Source organism: Thamnophis elegans, chromosome 2 (genome assembly GCF_009769535.1).
Source record: "Thamnophis elegans isolate rThaEle1 chromosome 2, rThaEle1.pri, whole genome shotgun sequence".
Classification (NCBI taxonomy): domain Eukaryota; kingdom Metazoa; phylum Chordata; class Lepidosauria; order Squamata; family Colubridae; genus Thamnophis; species Thamnophis elegans.
In genome coordinates this window covers 11,099,002-11,117,730 of record NC_045542.1, presented here as the reverse complement: position 1 = coordinate 11,117,730, position 18,729 = coordinate 11,099,002, and the positions used below count along the sequence as shown (strand labels likewise).

At 45.3% G+C, this 18,729-nt stretch overlaps 1 protein-coding gene across 1 annotated transcript in view; it reads left to right on the top strand.

Annotated features, from left to right (window-relative positions):
- The window catches only part of GRIPAP1 (GRIP1 associated protein 1), an 89,904-nt gene extending 75,346 nt beyond the window's left edge, over nt 1-14,558 (top strand). Inside the window, exons 24-25 of the mRNA XM_032210288.1 lie at nt 4,767-4,921; nt 11,210-14,558. Coding sequence (XP_032066179.1) covers nt 4,767-4,921; nt 11,210-11,302 — 248 coding nt within the window. The 3' untranslated portion in view covers nt 11,303-14,558. The remainder of the gene's footprint in view (nt 1-4,766; nt 4,922-11,209) is intronic.
- The last annotated feature ends 4,171 nt before the right edge of the window (nt 14,559-18,729 follow it).

Sequence of the window (18,729 nt, the reverse complement as noted above, 5' to 3'; positions counted from 1 at the left end):
CTACTTCTTCTTCCTTCCTTCCCTCCTTCCTTCCCTCCTTTCTTCTCTCCTTCTCTCCTTCCCTCCTTCCTTCCCTCCCTTCTTCCCTCCCTCCTTTCTTCTTCCCTCCTTCCCTCCTTCCTTCCCTCCTTTCTTCTCTCCTTCTCTCCTTCCTTTCCCCCTTCCTTCTCTCCTGCATTCCCGTGAGTGAACATTTGACAGAAGAGAGGTTTGAACAAAAATGCTCCTAAAGAACATTTTAGGAAGTCCTGCTAGTAGGCTTCCTAACACGCTGGCAGAACTTTTTAAGTATCACAGCATATTCCAGATGAGGATGGCAAATTATGGGTATTGCCTTACCCTTTCATTGAATGCTCATGAGCGTGGCCCACAAAAGGGACTAATGGGTGCCAAATTTGACATTTTAAGAAGTGTGATTTTCCTCTTCTTAAAATGAAGGCACGCTGCTACGTAGCTACTACGTGATGAGCTGCAAGGACAATAGGGAGAGAAAATGTAATTGTTGGTGTTGGTGGTGTTGGTATTGGCATTAAAGTAGGGATTCTTGTCTATGTGCAGAGTAAGAAACCCAAAGAGGAATGTATAGTTTTTGTGGATTTCAGAGTTCAGCTTTTGGAGAACCAAATACTAATTTTTAAAAAGTGTGCGCTTGCCTCTGTTAAATGGCAACATGTGGATTGTAACTTGCATCGATGATTGTTACCCAGTGAACAAATGGAAGAGCAGGAAGTGCAATGGGCACTAAGCCGAGTAGGAGAATTGAACTTGATACGGAAGCTAGGTTCAAACCTAGGATTCATAGCCACCATGTCTTCTTTGAGGCTTTGTGTGTATGTATGGCATACATACACACTATACATACATACTTTGTGTGAATGTAGAGGGACACGGTGGCTCAGTGGCTAAGATGCTAAGCTTGCGATCAGAAAGGTCGGCAGTTCAGCAGTTTGAATCCCTAGTGTCGCGTAACAGAGTGAGCTCCCGTTACTTGTCCCAGCTTGTGCCAACCTAGCAGTTCAAGAGCACGTAAAAATGCAAGTAGAAAAATAGGGACCACTTTGGTGGGAAGGTAACAGTGTTCTGTGTGCCTTTGGTGTTTAGTCATGCCGGCCACATAACAACGGAGATGTTTTTGGACAGCGCTGGCTCTTCGGCTTTGAAACGGAGATGAGCACCGCCCCCTAGAGTTGGGAACGACTAGCACATATGTGTGAGGGGAACCTTTACCTTTATGGCAACACTTACTAGCATAGCCAAGGGACAGGAAGGATTTTGGTATTGAGAGACAGCTGGATTAATGAAGGCTGAAAGGGAGAACAGGCAGAATTGATCTGGATGTCAGGGTTGCTTTAGTCCAGCATCAGTCTTGGAAATCAAGGCAGCAAATTGTATTCTACAGCCTTGGGAGGGAGGGTGCAACATGCAGGCCTTTACCCACTGGTCTTGGAAGAAAGGAAACAGGAGCACCAACGGGTCTTTGGGAGGTAATTGGCAGCAGGCGGTCTCTCAAGCCCCCCCCCCCCCCATGCCTTGTTTTAGCTTCCAGTGTGCAGGAGGCTTTCCAGGCCCAAAGCGGGGCATGGGGCGGCCTCATGCGGTACCCCTGCACCTCGTTTTGGCTTCCAGGTTGATGCGGGCAGCAGAAATGAAGTAGGGGGGGAACCTGCGGAGATAGGTGAAGGCCCCGCCCCTTTGCATGCACGGCAGAGACCGGAAGACCAGCTGACCAGTGGGAGGCATGCGCGCATGCACCGTGGAGCTAGGCTGGGGTGACGGCTGGCATGCCTGCAGAGAGGGCTCTGCCTGCCACCTGTTCCATGCGTGCCATCACGGGGCTAGGCTGTCATGGAGCCATACAGACTTCCCTTTTGTTTTGAGTTATCTGTCTCTTGGCTCTCGAAAGCAGTGAAATTGCAAGCAAATGTGTTGGCTCCCTCCACCCTGCACCCAATTTAATTCCCGTGCCCTTTTTTTTCATGCTAGCTTCTTAGGGCGGGAAGGAGGTTGGTCGACTGCTGTTTATTTCTTTCCTGCTGCTTTGCTAATTTCATGGTTGAACAACTTTCAGCTTTCCTACATGGAAAGACCCCACATTCATGTCAGATCCCTGATGAGATTAGATCCAAACTCCCAAACTCCAGGAAGGAGAGCTGTGAGTAACGGTTAGAGGCGCAGGGAGGTGGCGACTGGAAGATAAGTGCGCCTTCCAAAAGGGGGAATTGAAAGATGGATATCACAGTTGTTGCTGTTTTATTTACTATTGCAGCATTTAATATTGGCAGTGGGAGGTTGAGGGGGGGGGGATTCCACAGTATTGCTGGCCCCCTGCTTGCAAGTTCTCCGTTTTGGCTGCATTTCTGAAAGTCAACAGGACTGAGAATAAAGATGAAACACTTTACCTCTTTCCCTCACTTGTTCTTGCTTAAACTAAGAGTAATTTTTCGTGGCCTCACTCTGAATTGGTTCCCCAACATCATCATAGCAATAGCAATAGCAGTTAGACTTATATACCGCTTCATAGGGCTTTCAGCCCTCTCTAAGTGGTTTACAGAGTCAGCATATTGCCCCCAACAACAATCCGGGTCCTCATTTTACCCACCTCGGAAGGATGGAAGGCTGAGTCAACCCTGAGCCGGTGAGATTTGAACAGCCGAACTGCTGAACTGCAGTCAGCTGAAGTAGCCTGCAGTGCTGCATTTAACCACTGCGCCACCTCAGCTCTAGAATCATAGAACCAACTCTTAATTGGCTGTGGAATTAAATGATACTACTCAAGCAGATTTTATTTGCTCCTCATGATTCTGATCCTCATTCTCGATAACGATAAACTAAATGCATCCATGTACAGTCCCCTCAGTCTTGTGGGGTAGTCCAGACAAGAAGCACAATTAGGAGTACTAGCTCTCTCTTTACTGTAAGGTTACAATAACGGAATCTTGCAAGTCTAAAAGTCCTTCCTCCTTTTACTCACTTTGACTTTCCTGAAAACTAGGAAGGGTCCCTTTATGAGCCACTTTTGCTACCACTCCTCCTTCAGACTCAGATTTCATTTATCAGACCATTGTCTAGACTCTAGGCAGTTGATCTCCCCCCTGCCCTTCAAGGTCATCCCTGCATACCATTGCAAGTTCAGAGGAATAAAAGAACTCTAAAAACCAATCCATTTAGTTCAGAAGCTTGGGGAAAAAGAACCAACCCTTTGTTGGTCATCTATCTTCCTCTTTTCAAAGGTCATTTAAAATAAACCTCTGGTTATGCACTTCTGGAAGGTCACCAAGGAAAGAGCTCTGGTGGATAACTGGGGAGTCCTTCCCAATTTGGTATCCTCTGGATGGGATGGACATGGACTCGCAGGTTCTCCGTTATCCAACACTTCTAAAAATCACCAAACTGGGAAAGATTGCCCTATCCAGTGGGTAGACACAAATTTACCTCGCAAAGACCCGTCAGATCTCACAGGGTCGGCCTCCTCCGGGTTCCGTCCACCAGCCAATGCCATCTGGCTACTACCCGGAGGAGGGCCTTCTCTGTAGCAGCTCCGGCCCTTTGGAATGAACTCCCCGCGGAGATCCGGACCCTCACCTCTCTCCAGGCCTTCCGGAAAGCCGTCAAAACCTGGCTGTGCCGGCAGGCCTGGGGTTGATGAGTTCCCCTCCCCTCTCAACTGGTATGGCTGTGTGATTTTCATGTATTTTAATTATGTGTACTGTTGTTTATGTTCCCTTTCCCCCCTGAGTTGTTCGCCGCCCTGAGTCCCTCCTGGAGAAGGGCGGCATACAAATAAACCAAATACAATACAATACAATTTAGAATAGAATAGAATAGAATAGAATAACAGAGTTGGAAGATACCTTGGAGGTCTTCTAGTTCAACCCCCTGCTTGGGTAGGAAACCCTACACCACGTCAGATAAATGGTTATCCAACATCTTCTTAAAAATTTCCAGTTTTGGAGCATTTAAAACTTCTGGAGGCAAGTTGTTCCACTGATTAATTGTTTTAGCTGTCAGGAAATTTCTCCCCAATTCTAAGTTGCTTCTCTTCTTGATTAGTTTCCACCCATTGCTTCTTGTTCTGCCCTCAGGTGCTTTGGAGAATAGTTTGACTCCCTCTTTTTTGTGGAAACCCCTGAGATATTGGAACGCTGCTATCATGTCTCTGCTAGTCCTTCTTTTCATTAAACTAGACATACCCAGTTCCTGCAACCGTTCTTCGTATGTTTTAGCCTCCAGTCCCCTAATCTCTCTGTTGCTCTTCTCTGCACTCTTTCTAGAGTCTCAACTATCTTTTTTACATCTTGACGACCAAAACTGGATGCAGTATTCCAAGTGTGGCCTTACCAAGGCATTGTAAAATGGTATTAACACTTCACGTGATCTTGATTCTGTCCCTCTGAATATTAAATTTTAATACTTTATGAAAAGGGAATTTTCATAAGCAGAATTTTGAAGATGTACGTGAGGTAACTTGTTCCCATAGCATTATTAGGCTGGTTTCTCCCGGGGATGACAAACTCATGAAGAGTCATGATCTTCTTCATTCTAAGGAGTGTTCTTCAAAAACTACTTCTCAAGAGGAAGAAGTGGTTTTTACAAAGGAAAGCAATGTAGTTATTCATAGGAAGGATAATACGATACACGACCTCTGTTTTTGCTCTTCAAATGGGGTAGCCCAGATGCGCCGTTTCCACTACTTTCATACACACATTCATTTGTAACTTCTTTGTCACTGCCTTTTTTTCCCTCCCTGCCCTTTTCCCCTTTGACAGATGTGTCTGGGGCTCATGGGCAGGTCGATCGAAGTAGCCTAAGCAGCGTCCTGCGAGATCTGGTGAAGCCAGGAGATGAGAACCTGCGGGAGATGAACAAGAAGCTACAGAACATGCTGGAGGAGCAGCTCACCAAAAACATGCACTTACAGAAGGTTTGTAGGTGGACCCCGGAGATAAAGGCTTTGGGGGTGAAACAGGAACTGGGCAGAGTCAGCCACCTAACTGCAAGGGGAAGAAGAGAGGAATTCTACCTAGGAGGACCAAGCAAAAGACATAAAGGGACAGGAACCCTGAAATGGAAATGGCCATTTATGCAGGACATTTCATTTTATTTATCTGAAAGATGCCTAACTGGTTCTTATGAATGCTGATTGTGATACAAACAAGGACGGGGGGACTTTAGTCAGTAAAATAAGCAACATCATTTAAGAGCAAACTCCACAATCCCATAGAAGCAAAGGGTGAATCAAGGTCATGCTGTAGCTACAACAACCCAACATTTTGGGTGAATAAATAGACAGGCTTTAGCAATAGCAATAGCAGTTAGACTTATATACCGCTTCATAGGGCTTTCAGCCCTCTCTAAGCGGTTTACAGAGTCAGCATATCGCCCCCAACAACAATCCGGGTCCTCATTTTACCCACCTCTGAAGGATGGAAGGCTGAGTCAACCCTGAGCCGGTGAGATTTGAACAGCCGAACTGCAGAACTGCAGTCAGCTGAAGTGGCCTGCAGTGCTGCATTTAACCACTGCGCCACCTCGGCTTTAGTAAGACTGAAATCAAATGTTGGTCTGCACTCTGCAAGGAAGGCATTTTCTAAGTAGGTTTCCACAGCCAAGAACGCCTTCTCTCGTATCTATATAATGTTCTTTTCCCAAAGGGGAGACATTAGAGAAGAACTCCCTAGGAACTTATTGCTCCGATTTATTCATTTGGAAAACCCCGGGATTTGGGGTAGGAATGTTAGAGCAAAGAGTGTATTTTCCCCCAAACGACAGTGTTCTACATTAAACACCTGCAGCTTTTCTATGGCAAGGCAAAGATGGACAATTCATGCTGGGGACCACACTCCAAAATATTATGGATGAGGCTGGGATAGAAACTAACCTTGGGTTTTATTTCCTTTTAACCATATTCAAATGTAGGTAAAATTATAAATAATTCATATGGCCACTCGCCAATCGTGTATTTAACCATTTTCTTATTCATTAGAGATGATCACTTGGGATAAACGTGTGGAGGTCCCTGGGGATCTCATTCACAGCTTTCGGGCATTTATACATCACGCTGGGGCCTCGGGCAGTGCACGGTCTTCCCCAGGATGGTGCTGTCTGGGGATTTGGGAAATTCAGCCTATGCAAACACTTGCTATTGTCCATGCTGGCTAAAGCCCGTAGGAGTTGTAAAGCGAACAATTGAAGAATATTGGGTGGCTTAATTCCTGCCTTTGAACAGGCTGGCATGGAGTTCTGGGAATGGTAATTTGAACGTGGCACGACAAAACCGCGGTCGATTAAAGCGCGTCGCTGACGTCATCAGCAGCGCGACAACAGCGACCGCGGAGAAAAAAGGGCGCTTTAAAAAGTGCTTTGAAAGCAAGCCGATTCAAGTTAAGGTAAGGGTTAGGGTTAGGGTTAGGTTAAGGGTTAGGGTTAGGGTTAGGGTTAGGGTTAGGGTTAGGTTTAGGGTTAGGGTTAGGTTAAGGGTTAGGGTTAGGGTTAGGTTTAGGGTTAGGTTAAGGGTTAGGGTTAGGTTTAGCGTTAGGTTAAGGGTTAGGTTTAGCGTTAGGTTTAGGGTTAGGTTAAGGGTTAGGGTTAGGGTTAGGGTTAGGGTTAGGGTTAGGTTTCAGGGGGTTAGGTTTAGGGTTAGGGGTTAATTTTAGCTTTAGCGCTCACAGCATGCTTTTTTCGTCGCGCTGTGATGACGTCAGGTACGCGGTTTCGTCGAGCGCGCTTTAGTCGAACGCGGTTTTGTGGTGGAACCAATTTGAAGACGTCTGGAAGTCGTAGTGAGGAAAGCTAAATGGCTTTGCAAAGTAACCAAAATGCGGAAGGTTGTGGTGGGGAGGTGGGGTTATTTGGAACAATTCCTTTGGAATAAAAAGTGTGAGCTAAGACACTCCTGCGGTCTTAAGGAAACATGCAGAGAGGGGTTGCCTTTGGTTGGGATCCGCATGATTACCTTCAGAAGGAGACAGTGCCCTTGATAGCAAAGGTCATGCTGTGAACAGAAGCTCCTACTGCAGTGTCAGCTTACCTAGAGGAAGGCCCAATCCTCGCAGGCTCGGTTTTATAAGTACCTATCGTTTTGCCTTTCAGCTAGATGATTGCAATCCTAAACTAGATGCCTGGTGCCAACATCCATAATAGGAAAATATTCTGAAGCTGCTCTATACATAATCAGTGGCACCCTTCCCTTAGAGCAGTGTTTCTCAACCTTGGCAACTTGAAGATGTCCAGACTTCAACTCCCAGAATTCCCCAGCCAGTGAATTTACACCCTCTCCCCCGGATTTACACCCTCTCCCCCGGATTTTCAAGGGCCAGCGAGAGCTCACCGGACGCCGCCGGAACCACGACGCTTTCCAAGGCGCAGGCCCCTCTCGCGGGGCGAACCCATTCCAGGGCGCCCTGCCCTTCACAAAGAAAAGAGAACTCTCCCAGGGGCTCCCGCTGGCTTCTCCGGGATCGGTCGCATTACCGCACTGGACGTCTCACGGCGCCCGTCTCCGCCACTCCGGATTTGGGGATCTGAACCCGACTCCCTTTCGATCGGCCGAGGGCAACAGAGGCCATCACCCGTCCCTTTGGAATGGCGCTCGCCTATCTTTCAGGACCAAATGCTGGCTGGGGAATTCTGGGAGTTGAAGTCCAGACATCTTCAAGTTGCCAAGGTTGAGAAACACTGCCTTAGAGCCATGATGGTTGTATTATAATAATTTTGTGCGCGTCTGCCCTTGAATTAGTCTTGAACTAAGGTGGCAGGCTGAACCAAAGTAGGCCTCAAGCCTGAACCAAACTAGGGTTCCATGATATTAAGCTTTAACTGTTCATATAGAAATTGCAAAGTTTGCTCTTAAGACATAGTACGGGTAGACACGGGTTAGAAGGAAGTCTGCACATGAAATATGCTGAAGCGAAGCATCTATTTTAGCCCATTTGCTGGCTTGGCTGTTAATCTGTTTAGTAGACACATATTGTTAGTTCCTCAAAATACGAGCTATGTATATCCGTTGGCTGACCTATGTATTATGACATCCTGTCATAGAACTACCCTGTGCAGTTTTCTTGGTGACGTTTTCAGAAATACAGTGGTTTGCCTTTGCTTTTTATCCGAGGGCTGAGAAAGAGGGTTCCACCACAAAACCGCAGTCGACTAAAGCGCGCTCGACGAAACCGCGTACCTGACGTCATCACAGTGCGACAAAAAAAGCACGCTGTGAGCGGTAAAGCTAAAATTAACGCGTAAACCTAAACCTAACCCCCCCAAACCTAACCCTAAACCTAACCCTTAACCTAACCCTAAACCTAACCCTTAACCTAACCCTAAACCTAACGCTAACCCTTAACCTAACCCTAAACCTAACCCTAACACTTAACGTAACCCTAAACCTAACCCTAACCCTTAACCTAACCCTAACCCTAACCCTAACCCTAAACCTAACCCTTACCTTTACGTGAATCGGCTTGCTGTAAAAGCGCTTTTTAAAGCGCCCTTTTTTCTCCGCGGTCGTTGTTGTCATGCTGCTGATGACATCAGCGACGCGCTTTAATCGGGCGCGCTTTAGTGGACCGCGGTTTTGTCGTGCCATGGAGAAAGAGAGAGTGCCTGGCCCTAATAGTCATCCAGGTGGCTTTGTGCCTAAGGCAGAACTAGAACTCAAAAGTTTTCAGGTTTTCTACCTTAACCACGACATCATACTGGCTTTCACTAGTGCTAATACCGCAACTATTTTCTGATCCTTCTGATTAAAAGCAAATGCTCTGCACGTTCAGAAAAACAGAATTGCCAAACCAAAAAAAAATAAATAAAGTTGGCAAACCCAAATGATCGGGAGCAACTCCTCATAAACAAAATACAGAAGCGGCTGGGTAGAACAATACTTATCCAAAGAGGAACCAGCAGGCTACATTCAAGGGACCACTAAAAACAACCAATCTAGAAACGCTGAAGGCAGCTACAGCAGCCTTTGCCAAACATCAATTCCTCCGTGATGTTGGATGATGGCTCCCATGATTCCTGCAACAGTAGGAGTTCTGATCCAACACTATCAAGAAATCCATGGTTGGGAAAGGGGTTAAGACCAGGAACCAGAGAGGGAGAAGATACTTGTTATGAGGCAGAGGGCTTGTTGGACAAATCCTCATCAGCCTGTAACTCTTGAAAAATGAAGCTTTGGGGAGAACTCTTAACGGGAGGAACAGGCTACTGTGGTAAGTGAATAAGAACAGAGAGACTCTCTGCTAGTTGGCTTCTGAGATTGTATGTTCTTCATCCTGAGCAAGTATATATACACAGCTGCTGTAGCTGCCTGGCAATTCATCTTGTTTCTCAGGCTGCAGATCAAGGTGACTGATGTGGAGGAGAGGCAGCAAGAGCCCAGCTTTGGCACCAAAGGGAAGCTAAGGGAGTAGCAAATTTCCTTCTGCCTGAACACTTTGGCGACCTTGAATGAAGAACTCTTTATCTTCCTACCCGCAATCTGCATTTTCTCCAGCCTTCTTTCTCTCGGTGTCACAGATGGGTGACCACCCACATTCAGAGAGGAGATCTTGGGTGATGCAGTTGCCTTTGGAAAGAGTAGCTTAAGGGGGGGCGAGGAATTTTTGGAGCTTGGAAGTATGTATGGGGATGCAGGAGAGATATCTGCATTCTGGCCATAGTGGTGATGGTATAGCAGGAGTGCTACTTCCTGGCTGTTTGTCACTTAACGCCCACCGCTGGGCTAGGCCAGATTATAAAGAGTGCTCAGCCGTCTGTTTTGTTTCTCCCACCCCCAATGATATAAGTGGTCTGCTGTGGATTTTCAGATAGGTAGGCAAGAGTCTGGGTAGAAGAGCACTCAGATCCCCTTTGAATGTGCTTACACACACACACACACACACAAACACACACACACACCACCACCACCAAAAGAGCAGTGACAAGAAAAACCCGACCCACGTACAGTATTCATGCAGTTTGTAAAATTTACAGAGAAAGTCTTTTCAAAGGACCAGACAGATTTATGCAAGGTGGCTTAGAACATTCCTGTTAGCCACGGCATCTCAAAGGATACTCCATATTCAAAAGAAGTATACTTCCGAATATCAGTTTCTAGGATCAGATGGCAGGGAAAAATCAATTGCTCTTCCTCTGTGTTTGAGAGAGTTTTCCTTGCCTCCAGTAGCTAGAAACAGATTGCTGGGTTAAAGAGGCTCCTATCAGATCTAGCAAGGTGAGTCTTCTGCTTGCCTGCTTTCATCCCGAAAGCACGTGCTGAGGCAAGAGAAAGAGAGAGCCCGCCCCAGTGAAAGACTTTGCAGCATATTGGGGTGTTCCCCCCCCCCACCCCCAACCTTCAGCACGAGCTTGATGTAGAATCTGATCTTTCCAATGTCCTAATGGAACAAGGGGACGAAAGAATGATGTCAGCGGAAAGAAGAGGCTATTTATAGCCGTGTCTAAATGGGGAGGGATGAGGGGGGTGTGAGCATCCTCAGAGGACAGGCTGTTTCAAGGTTGGGGCTTTGGTGGAGCAGTCAGTGTGGGGCAGAACAAGGATGCTATCTTGGCACTGTCACTGAGGATCAAGAGGCTAGTCTGGGAGGAAGCCTTCAGATAAGCCAGCCATGCAGGGAAATACTGAATAGGTGGGAAAGGACAAGGTGGTACATGACAGAGATAGTAGTGTGGGCGATCCCAGTGATGGCCCGTAGGGGGCACTGTGCATTTGGGAAAGAAGCTGAGGGCAGGTAGAGTGGATGGTAGAAGATGCCAGCTAGGGCATGGAGGTGGGTCTAGCTCTCCTGGTGTCCAACGCTCTGAAAGAGAGAATGCGATCGGAGATGCATACGATCCAGGCTTCTGAGCCACCATAGTGCTAAAAGGGGAAGAAAGGTCTTGTTTTCAGGGTCTTTTAAGAGAAGTTGCTTTTTTTGCAATCCAAATCGCCCTTTTCTTCTCTTAATAAAACACATTGATTGCCATTGGTTCTTTATCTCTGTGTTGGTTTGGGTTTGCTGCTCTCCAGACTTATTTTGAATTCAAGCTCAACGACGATCAATGAGCAGTTTTTAATTGGGAGGATGAATTTGTGCCGAATGGGCATAGCTGGAAAGGGACGTCCCGTATTTTGCTTGGCAGGACATGTATTGGTCTCCCGCTTGGATATCATGCCTGTTCTTGCCCTGGTCTCCTTTTCCGGCTCCCTCACATGTAATTTCCCCCTTTCTTCCAGGATTTGGAGGTCCTTTCCCAGGAGATTGTCCGTCTTAGCAAAGAGTGTGTCCCGTCCCCCGATGCTGAACCTGGCCTGGATGATGCTGTCTGAGCCCAGTTCCACCTGTGATGCCGTCCTCCGTGCTTGGCCCTTGGCTGCGCTGCTGGTGTGTGCAGGGGTGGGTGGGGAGGGGTAGAGATATTGGAACTTTCCGCCTCCCCTCTCTCTGGTCGGACCATTCCTTTCAACTGTTATCGGAGGGGGCAGGCATTTAAACCCCGCTACTCTTTCCCCCTTAGCGGAGCACAAACAGCAGCTTCTCCCTTCATCACTGTTCTACTCAGGCCTTCCCCCCCCCCAAACAGATTGATTTCTTTCGAATCATGCACCTACTGATTACGCTGCCTGCCTCTTCGTGGACCTGCCTTTGCTGCCCCGTAAGAACCCCTGGCAGCAGTAGCCTCTCTGCAGTTGGCACTTTTTTAAAAAAGTTGCATGGCCCATTGCAGCTCTCTTTTCGAGGTTGCCAGTTTTGAAACTGCCTCCCTCCTTCCAAGGTTGTCATCCCTGGTCCTGAGGAGTTGCCCCATGGAGGAGGAGGAGGAGGAGGAGGAGGAGGAGGAGGAGGAGGTGGTGGTGGTGTTCCTGCCATAATAAAGCTCCATAATCCATTCTCAACGTATAGCAGTCCTGGGAGTAAAGTTCCCTTTCCTTAAAAGCCTCTCTCCCTGCCTTCTACTCTGCAAGCTGCATTTCTGATTCTGTAGCTTCTTCTGAGTCATAGTCATACCACTTCCCTCATTTTGCATGTCTGGTCAGTTCTGAAACTCCCTGTTTCATATATATATATAAGATTCCCTCCCTCTCGACAGCAGGCGAGGCGGACAGCCCAAGTGATACAGCCCAAAAGCACTTTTACACGGTTGCAACTGTGCCCCTTTTTCCTATCATAGAGGTGGAGCAAAGGCAACCTGTGTTTATTTAACACATCAGTGACTTGTACAAGTCGAGTAACTGTTGAGTAACTGATAATGCAAAGAATAGTGGGTTGGGGTTTTTTTGTTTTTGGAAGGGAGTGGCTTTTACTCTGTGTGAACCTTGTTTTGAAATGGGCTTAAAGATCTGAATTGATAGGTACTATTCTAGTAGACATACATTGGAGAGGTCTTTCCCCAGGCCAAGGTCATGTTCCATCTTCCCATCCTTTTCCTAAGCCCAGGGTAGGCAAAGGGTAGCCCTGGGCCTAATTTCAAACCAGACAGTTCAGAGCTCGGGCAGATGTGATGATGCTCCTTGTTTGGTAGCTCGCTGGATGGGAAGAAAAAGAGGTATTCAGTGTGGGGAGAGAGAGAGAACGGAGCTTCCACCCATTTGGGTCTCTGACTTGAGCTGGCCTTAGGCTTCCATTATGACCCACCAAAGACTAGGCCTAATAAAGACATGCCGATTTACCTCAGTGGGTAAAAGACTGCCCATCCCCCACTCTGGGTCCTTGATCAGATTGGTTCACCGACAAATGCGCGCGTGACAAATGCGCGCACGACAAAACCGCGGCGACAACACCGTGACGTCAAAAGCGCGCCCACAACAGCGCGTCAACAAATGCGCGCCGACAAAAGCGCGCCATCCACAAACAACATATTGGGACACGAAAACGACGTTATAACCATAACCATAACCATAACCCTAACATAAAAACCCTAATCACGGTTTTGTGGGCGCGGTTTTGTCGGCACGCTGTTGTGGGTGCGCTTTTGTCGCCACGGTTTTGTCAGCGCGCATTTGTCGGGTCACGGATCAGATTTAGCCGTAGAGTCTCTGCCATCCTCTGCTCATTGTAGCTCTTAGCTCTGCCCTAGTCACCTATGGCTCTGTGGCAAAAGAGGACTATTGGTGTTTGGGGCTCGGAAAGTGTGTCTCTGCTTGCTGGTAGAGCATTTCAGAAAAGATTGGGGTCCTTGTTGTGCTGTTTGGCCAGTCCTTGGACATACTACTCAGTGCTAATCCAGCATTTTGGAGGGGGAGAGGATAGCTTAGGAAATAACATTGGGCCTTTCTTTTTGGGAATTGGCAAAAAAAGGCTTTCCTGTGCAGTTTCTCATCCCTGGGAGCTCCATACAAAGGAAGCTTTGATGGTACTCAGGAGGACAGCTGGTGGGGAGGTGAATCCCTCCTTCCTGTGGCTGCAGTAAATGACATGGATTCATTTTATCAGCATTTATTTAAGAAGAAACTTAGAATCTGTCAGACTTCATTGCAATAAGCAAATCAATCCAAACATCTAAAGAAATGGTTTGCCCAGGATTTTCCCCTTAGGTTCTTGGGCCTTTAATTTGGGGAGGGGGAGAAGCAATCTGTGACCTTCCTGCTGTTGTTAACTACAGCCCCCAGCATCCCTCGCTATTAGACATGCTGGCAGAGGCTGCTGAAAGTTTGATCGTGGAGAAGATCCAAGTACTCACCAATGTGCATGAAGGGATCACACTCAGTAATTCTGCTATAAGGAAATATTAGTTTATTTCATCTCAGCATTTTTCAAATTCACCTTTTTATATTTATTCAAAAGCTGGGGGACAAGTGGCATGAGGCTTAAAGGAACACAGGGTCATTTTCTTATCAGAAAGGTCTTGAATTTGAAACCCAAAGACCAAGGCTATGAATCAAAACTCTCTGCCTGTATGGAAGGTTGTGCCCAAACCCATCCTTACATCTAGTTTTAGAAAAGAAAATTATTATTTTTTGCTTTCCATGAGCTTTTTCTTCCACTTACCAGATCACAAATGAAGGACTCAAGAAAGTAGCAATTTAGGGAGAAGGAAAGAGGTTCACGAAGCTATATATCCTTGACTGAAGATTTTATTTTTTTGAAATTATAATAATTATTCTCAATGCTTCTGGGCAATAGAATCTTTGCTCAATCTGGAGTGGTGAAACAAAATGAGCCATTTTTTGAATGAACTAAAACATATATTCTCCTACCTGCCTATGTACTCCAAACCCAAGTGCAACTTGTTCTTACAGTACAGGCAATCCTCTGTTAACTATCCTGTTTAACAACTGCTTAAAGCTACAATGGTCCTAGAAAAGTAACTTTATGACATAGAAATGATGCTTGTAAAGTAACCTTATGACTGGTTCTCAGACTTATGACAGAGTGACTTACAAGTGTTGCAGCATCTCCCCCCCTTCCACAGTCACATGATCACAATTTGGGTGCTTTGCAATCAGTGTGCATTTATGATTGTTGCAGTAACCCATTGTCACATGATAGCCATTTTGATACATATGCTAAAAAGTGTGTGTGTGTGTGTGTGTGTGTGTGTGTGTGTATATATACATACATACATACATACATACATACATACATACATACTTTTTCTGGAAGAGTGGAAAAGAAAAAAAAACAAAAGTAAAGAAAAATTAAAATTGCAAAAAGAAAGTGTTAACAGAAAAATAGAAAAGAAAGCAAAAAGATATAAGAATGGCTTCCAATATTTATAGCAGAATAAGGACAATTATAAATTGACCTCTCTTTAAAGATAAATCATGGTTCTTATATCTAATCATAAAACCATGAATTATAAGTTTATTTTTTTTATTTTTTACACAAAATGTCCATGAGGGGTTTCAATTCACCAATAAATGTAGCTATTGTCTTTTCTCTAATCAAAACAATTCAATTTGGCCAAATTATATCATTTTCAACTAGCATTCCTCTGTCATAGGCCTTGCCAATTATTCAAATTTTTGTAACACAACAATCTTGCTGGAGTTCTCATATATAAAAACAATGTTCCATGACTTTTCTCCAACTGGTTACCCCTCAGTCCCAAGAAGAAAAGTTCTGATTTCAACTGAATGCTAATCTTCGAAATCTTCTGAATTGCTGTCTTTGAACCCAGGATTTTCTAGCTTTTTTGCACGTCTACCAAACGAGATAAGGTGACCCTCCTTACATTGACATTTCCAACATACATTTGAAATACCTTTACCCTTTTTGACAAACGACGGTAGTGGTGTGAAATCGCAAGACATGTGATGTCTCACTTAACAACCATGTCACTGACCAGAGTTGCCAATCCCATTTAGCACGGTCATTAAATTAACCTGTATATTTCAGGCTTTTTCGAGCCATAAATGTTGATTTTTCAGATGATGAAATTGAGAAGCCTGAATTTCTCTGAGAAGCATTTCCTCATCTTTTTTCCCCCCATTGCTTCCAACGCCCCCGAGTATCTAAATAAAACTGGGTCTTTGATCTGGGGGAACAACAACAATGAAATATTTATCCATGCATCAGGAACTCAGTGACATTCCAATGAGTGGGTGTTGCCAGCTGCGGTGAAGATGCAAATTGTAGTCATCAGTCCTGGTTGCATGCTTTCCTCCCCCCCCCTGCTAATGTGCCCCCTCCTCATGTAACTATTGGGGTCTGATTAAAATAGAGATTTGCACATATAAATAGTCTCTCCCTAACATTCTCTGTTGTCGTGCTCTTTTTAAAAAGAATGAAGATTCTATAATAGCAAAAAGGCTCACAACAACCCCAACTTGGGTTAAGGAAGGCTATGCAGGTGGAGATGAATCAATTCTCCACGATTCTCACACTGAATTCTGTGAGACAGAAAAAAAGAATTGCTGCTCACTTCTAGGAGAAACGAAATACAGTATCCTTGGAGGAAAATTGCCAACGGAAAGTCTATGACACTGATAGTAACTTTGGCCTTAGAACTGTGTAATTGGTAATGGCATTGCTGGCTGTTTGGCAGAAGCATTTTTCATCGTCCTGCTCATCCTTCCTTATATCTTCTCAGTCGTGATTCCACTGAGTGGTTTTTCCACTAAGCACTCTGACATCCGGTCCCTTTCCCCACTTTTGTCTATAATAATGGGGATGATAATGCCTACCCCACTGGGGAGATTGTAAGGATTTCAGCGACAAGATTCTTTGGGGAATGCAAGACTTGGAATGTGGTGAATGTCAAAATGTGTTACTTAATACCGGCTATAATCTTGACTCTGTCCCAAAAAGCTCTATGAGTGAAGGAAGTAGCTGATGCATGCTGGAATATATAAGCAGCGCCATCCACAGAAACCAGAAGCACCATCAGTTCTTGTTCTCTACACTAATGAATCCAAAAATGCAATGATGTCCTACTTCATCGGACACAATTTCCCCCCAGCTCTCTCACTCTGCACAGTAAATGAGGAAGATGACAGGAGAAAGGTGCAGCAAGAAGTGGATAAAAGGACTCACAGGCTCTGCACAGGGAGACTTAAAACTAGGGCAGGTGCTTGGTAAACACTGATGAGTCTTAATTTACAAAAACGGATGCCCATTTTGATATAACCAGAGATTTCAGCAGTCTGAGGTCTAGTGGGAAATTGTATACTGTATTTAAATTCTTTTATTTTTAGGCACAGTGGTAAGCTAAAGTTAAAATAGCAACCGTCCACACCACCCACTTGTCATAGTGAGCATTAGTAGACATGTAAACAGTATAATCCAATCTTAATATTTCAGGTGGGTTGTTACTTTCATAGCAAATTCACACACCAATCAGGTTGAACTCAAAGGATCCTACTGATTAGCATGTTCTGCCCTCATCCACCACCAATGCCTTTTATCAGGAGCTTGATCTGCAGTTTAGTGCCATGAAAGCCCTCATCTGATAATTTAGCCAGAGGAGACAGTAAAAGTTGGCACTGCTGTTCATTTTAAATGCTTTGTTATTTTTTTCTCAGCCTTCCTGCATTTTTAACAGAATAGCAATAGCACTTAGACTTATATACCGTTTTACAGCTTGCTCTAAGCAGTTGGCAGAATCAGCATATTGCCCCCCAACAATCTGGGTCTTCATTTTACCAACCACGGAAGGATGGAAGGCTAAGTCAACCTTGACCCAGTCAGGATCAAACTCCTGGCAGTGGGCAGCGTTAGCTTGCAATACGGCATTCTAACCACAGTGCTGCCAGAACAGAAAGTGAAATGGGGGTGTTTTCCTTGCACAGAGAAGATAGTGCTTAATTTCTATGCATCGGGCTGCTGTACAAAGGGTATCACCCTAAAGAAGTAACACCCACCAGTCAGGGAGGGGAATAAAAGCACTAACTAGACTGAAACTAACATGAAGCTTTTTCTAATACAGGCATGACCTAATAGTAGCTGTATCTTTTGATGCAGCTACTATTATGTTGTACAATTCTATATATTGTACCGGAAGGAAGGGAGATGTGCCAGGTGTGAATTTCTTTGACAAAACTGACCTTTGAACTTGAGCATTACAGAGGGTTTGTAATCCCCAGAGCTGAGTAATTACATAATTAATGACAAAGAAAAGATTACACATTTATATTTTTGCTCTTCATTGCTGGCTTATGTTTTACTCAGTCTAAGTTTCTGGGTTCCGCAATACAGGAACCCACAAATTAAACATGGAAGCTGGATTTGTACAATCCTCTAGGCAAAAATGATATTGGCAAGTTTGTGATTTAGGGTGTTGTGCAAACCCAACCATTTTTCTGCTCCCAAGTCTGCTAAGTGCCTGTAAAGGCAGTCACCAGGCCTGCCTTTCTTTGCTTGCAGATAGTCTCTGCCAGAACGTTCGTCAACCTGTCAAGGGAGGTAGGATGAGAAAACTGACTTGTGTGCTACAGGAGAAAACCTCTGATCCAGACCATGGAGAGAGAGAGAGAAAAAAAAAATATTCACATATTTGAGCCTGGGGTCTGGAGCTGCCACGGGGATAAGGTGGGATGGTACAATTCTGTTGAAACAAGGGCGGGGGGTGCATGCAAAAACATACTAGGTGTTGGCAATCCAGCTGTGGAAAACAATGGCTGGATCAGGGTCAACCAAAAACTTACAGTGAAAATAACAATTGGGGTCCATGTTTCCTGCCCCTTCTCTCTGCTTGCTCCAGCGCACTGCTTGGCAGGTGGGGTAGTTAGCTTTGTGATCTCCTGTTTGACACCCAATATTTTGCTGGTTATAGCAAAGCTTTCAGAGCAGCTTGCAGTGCTGATCTTAGCCAGTAACTGCAACACAGGTTTTATGCTGTGAAAAAAGCTTGGACTGCATAGATCAATTTGCAGCACCATCATTGGCCAACTTTCAGGTCTTGTTACTTACTTCTTTCTGCTGGCAATTCTGGCTAAAAAAAGTCATGGCTTACATCCCCCCCCCCCCCAAGACTACAGGTGGCCTCCCAAGGTTGCTTTGCAGTTCCTAGAGCTGCCTCTAACCAGACATCCATGATCAGCAAATGCCCCATTAAGGCAAAAACAAAACCCAGATGCAAAGTGAGATGCAGAGGTGCAGACCTTGAAGTCCTAAATCTGCATGTAGCCTTGAAGTATGGATTGCAGAGACTCCCAATGGATTGGAGGTTTTCTTAATTGCAGTTAATGTAAATCATTCTTTTTTTCTGAATCCATGCAGTTCTTTTCGAAGAGCTGCATATCACATGCTACTCAAAATTCAAGTGAAATCCTCAGCCCACAATCTTCGGGTATCCCTGCTAAGGAAGGATGACAGC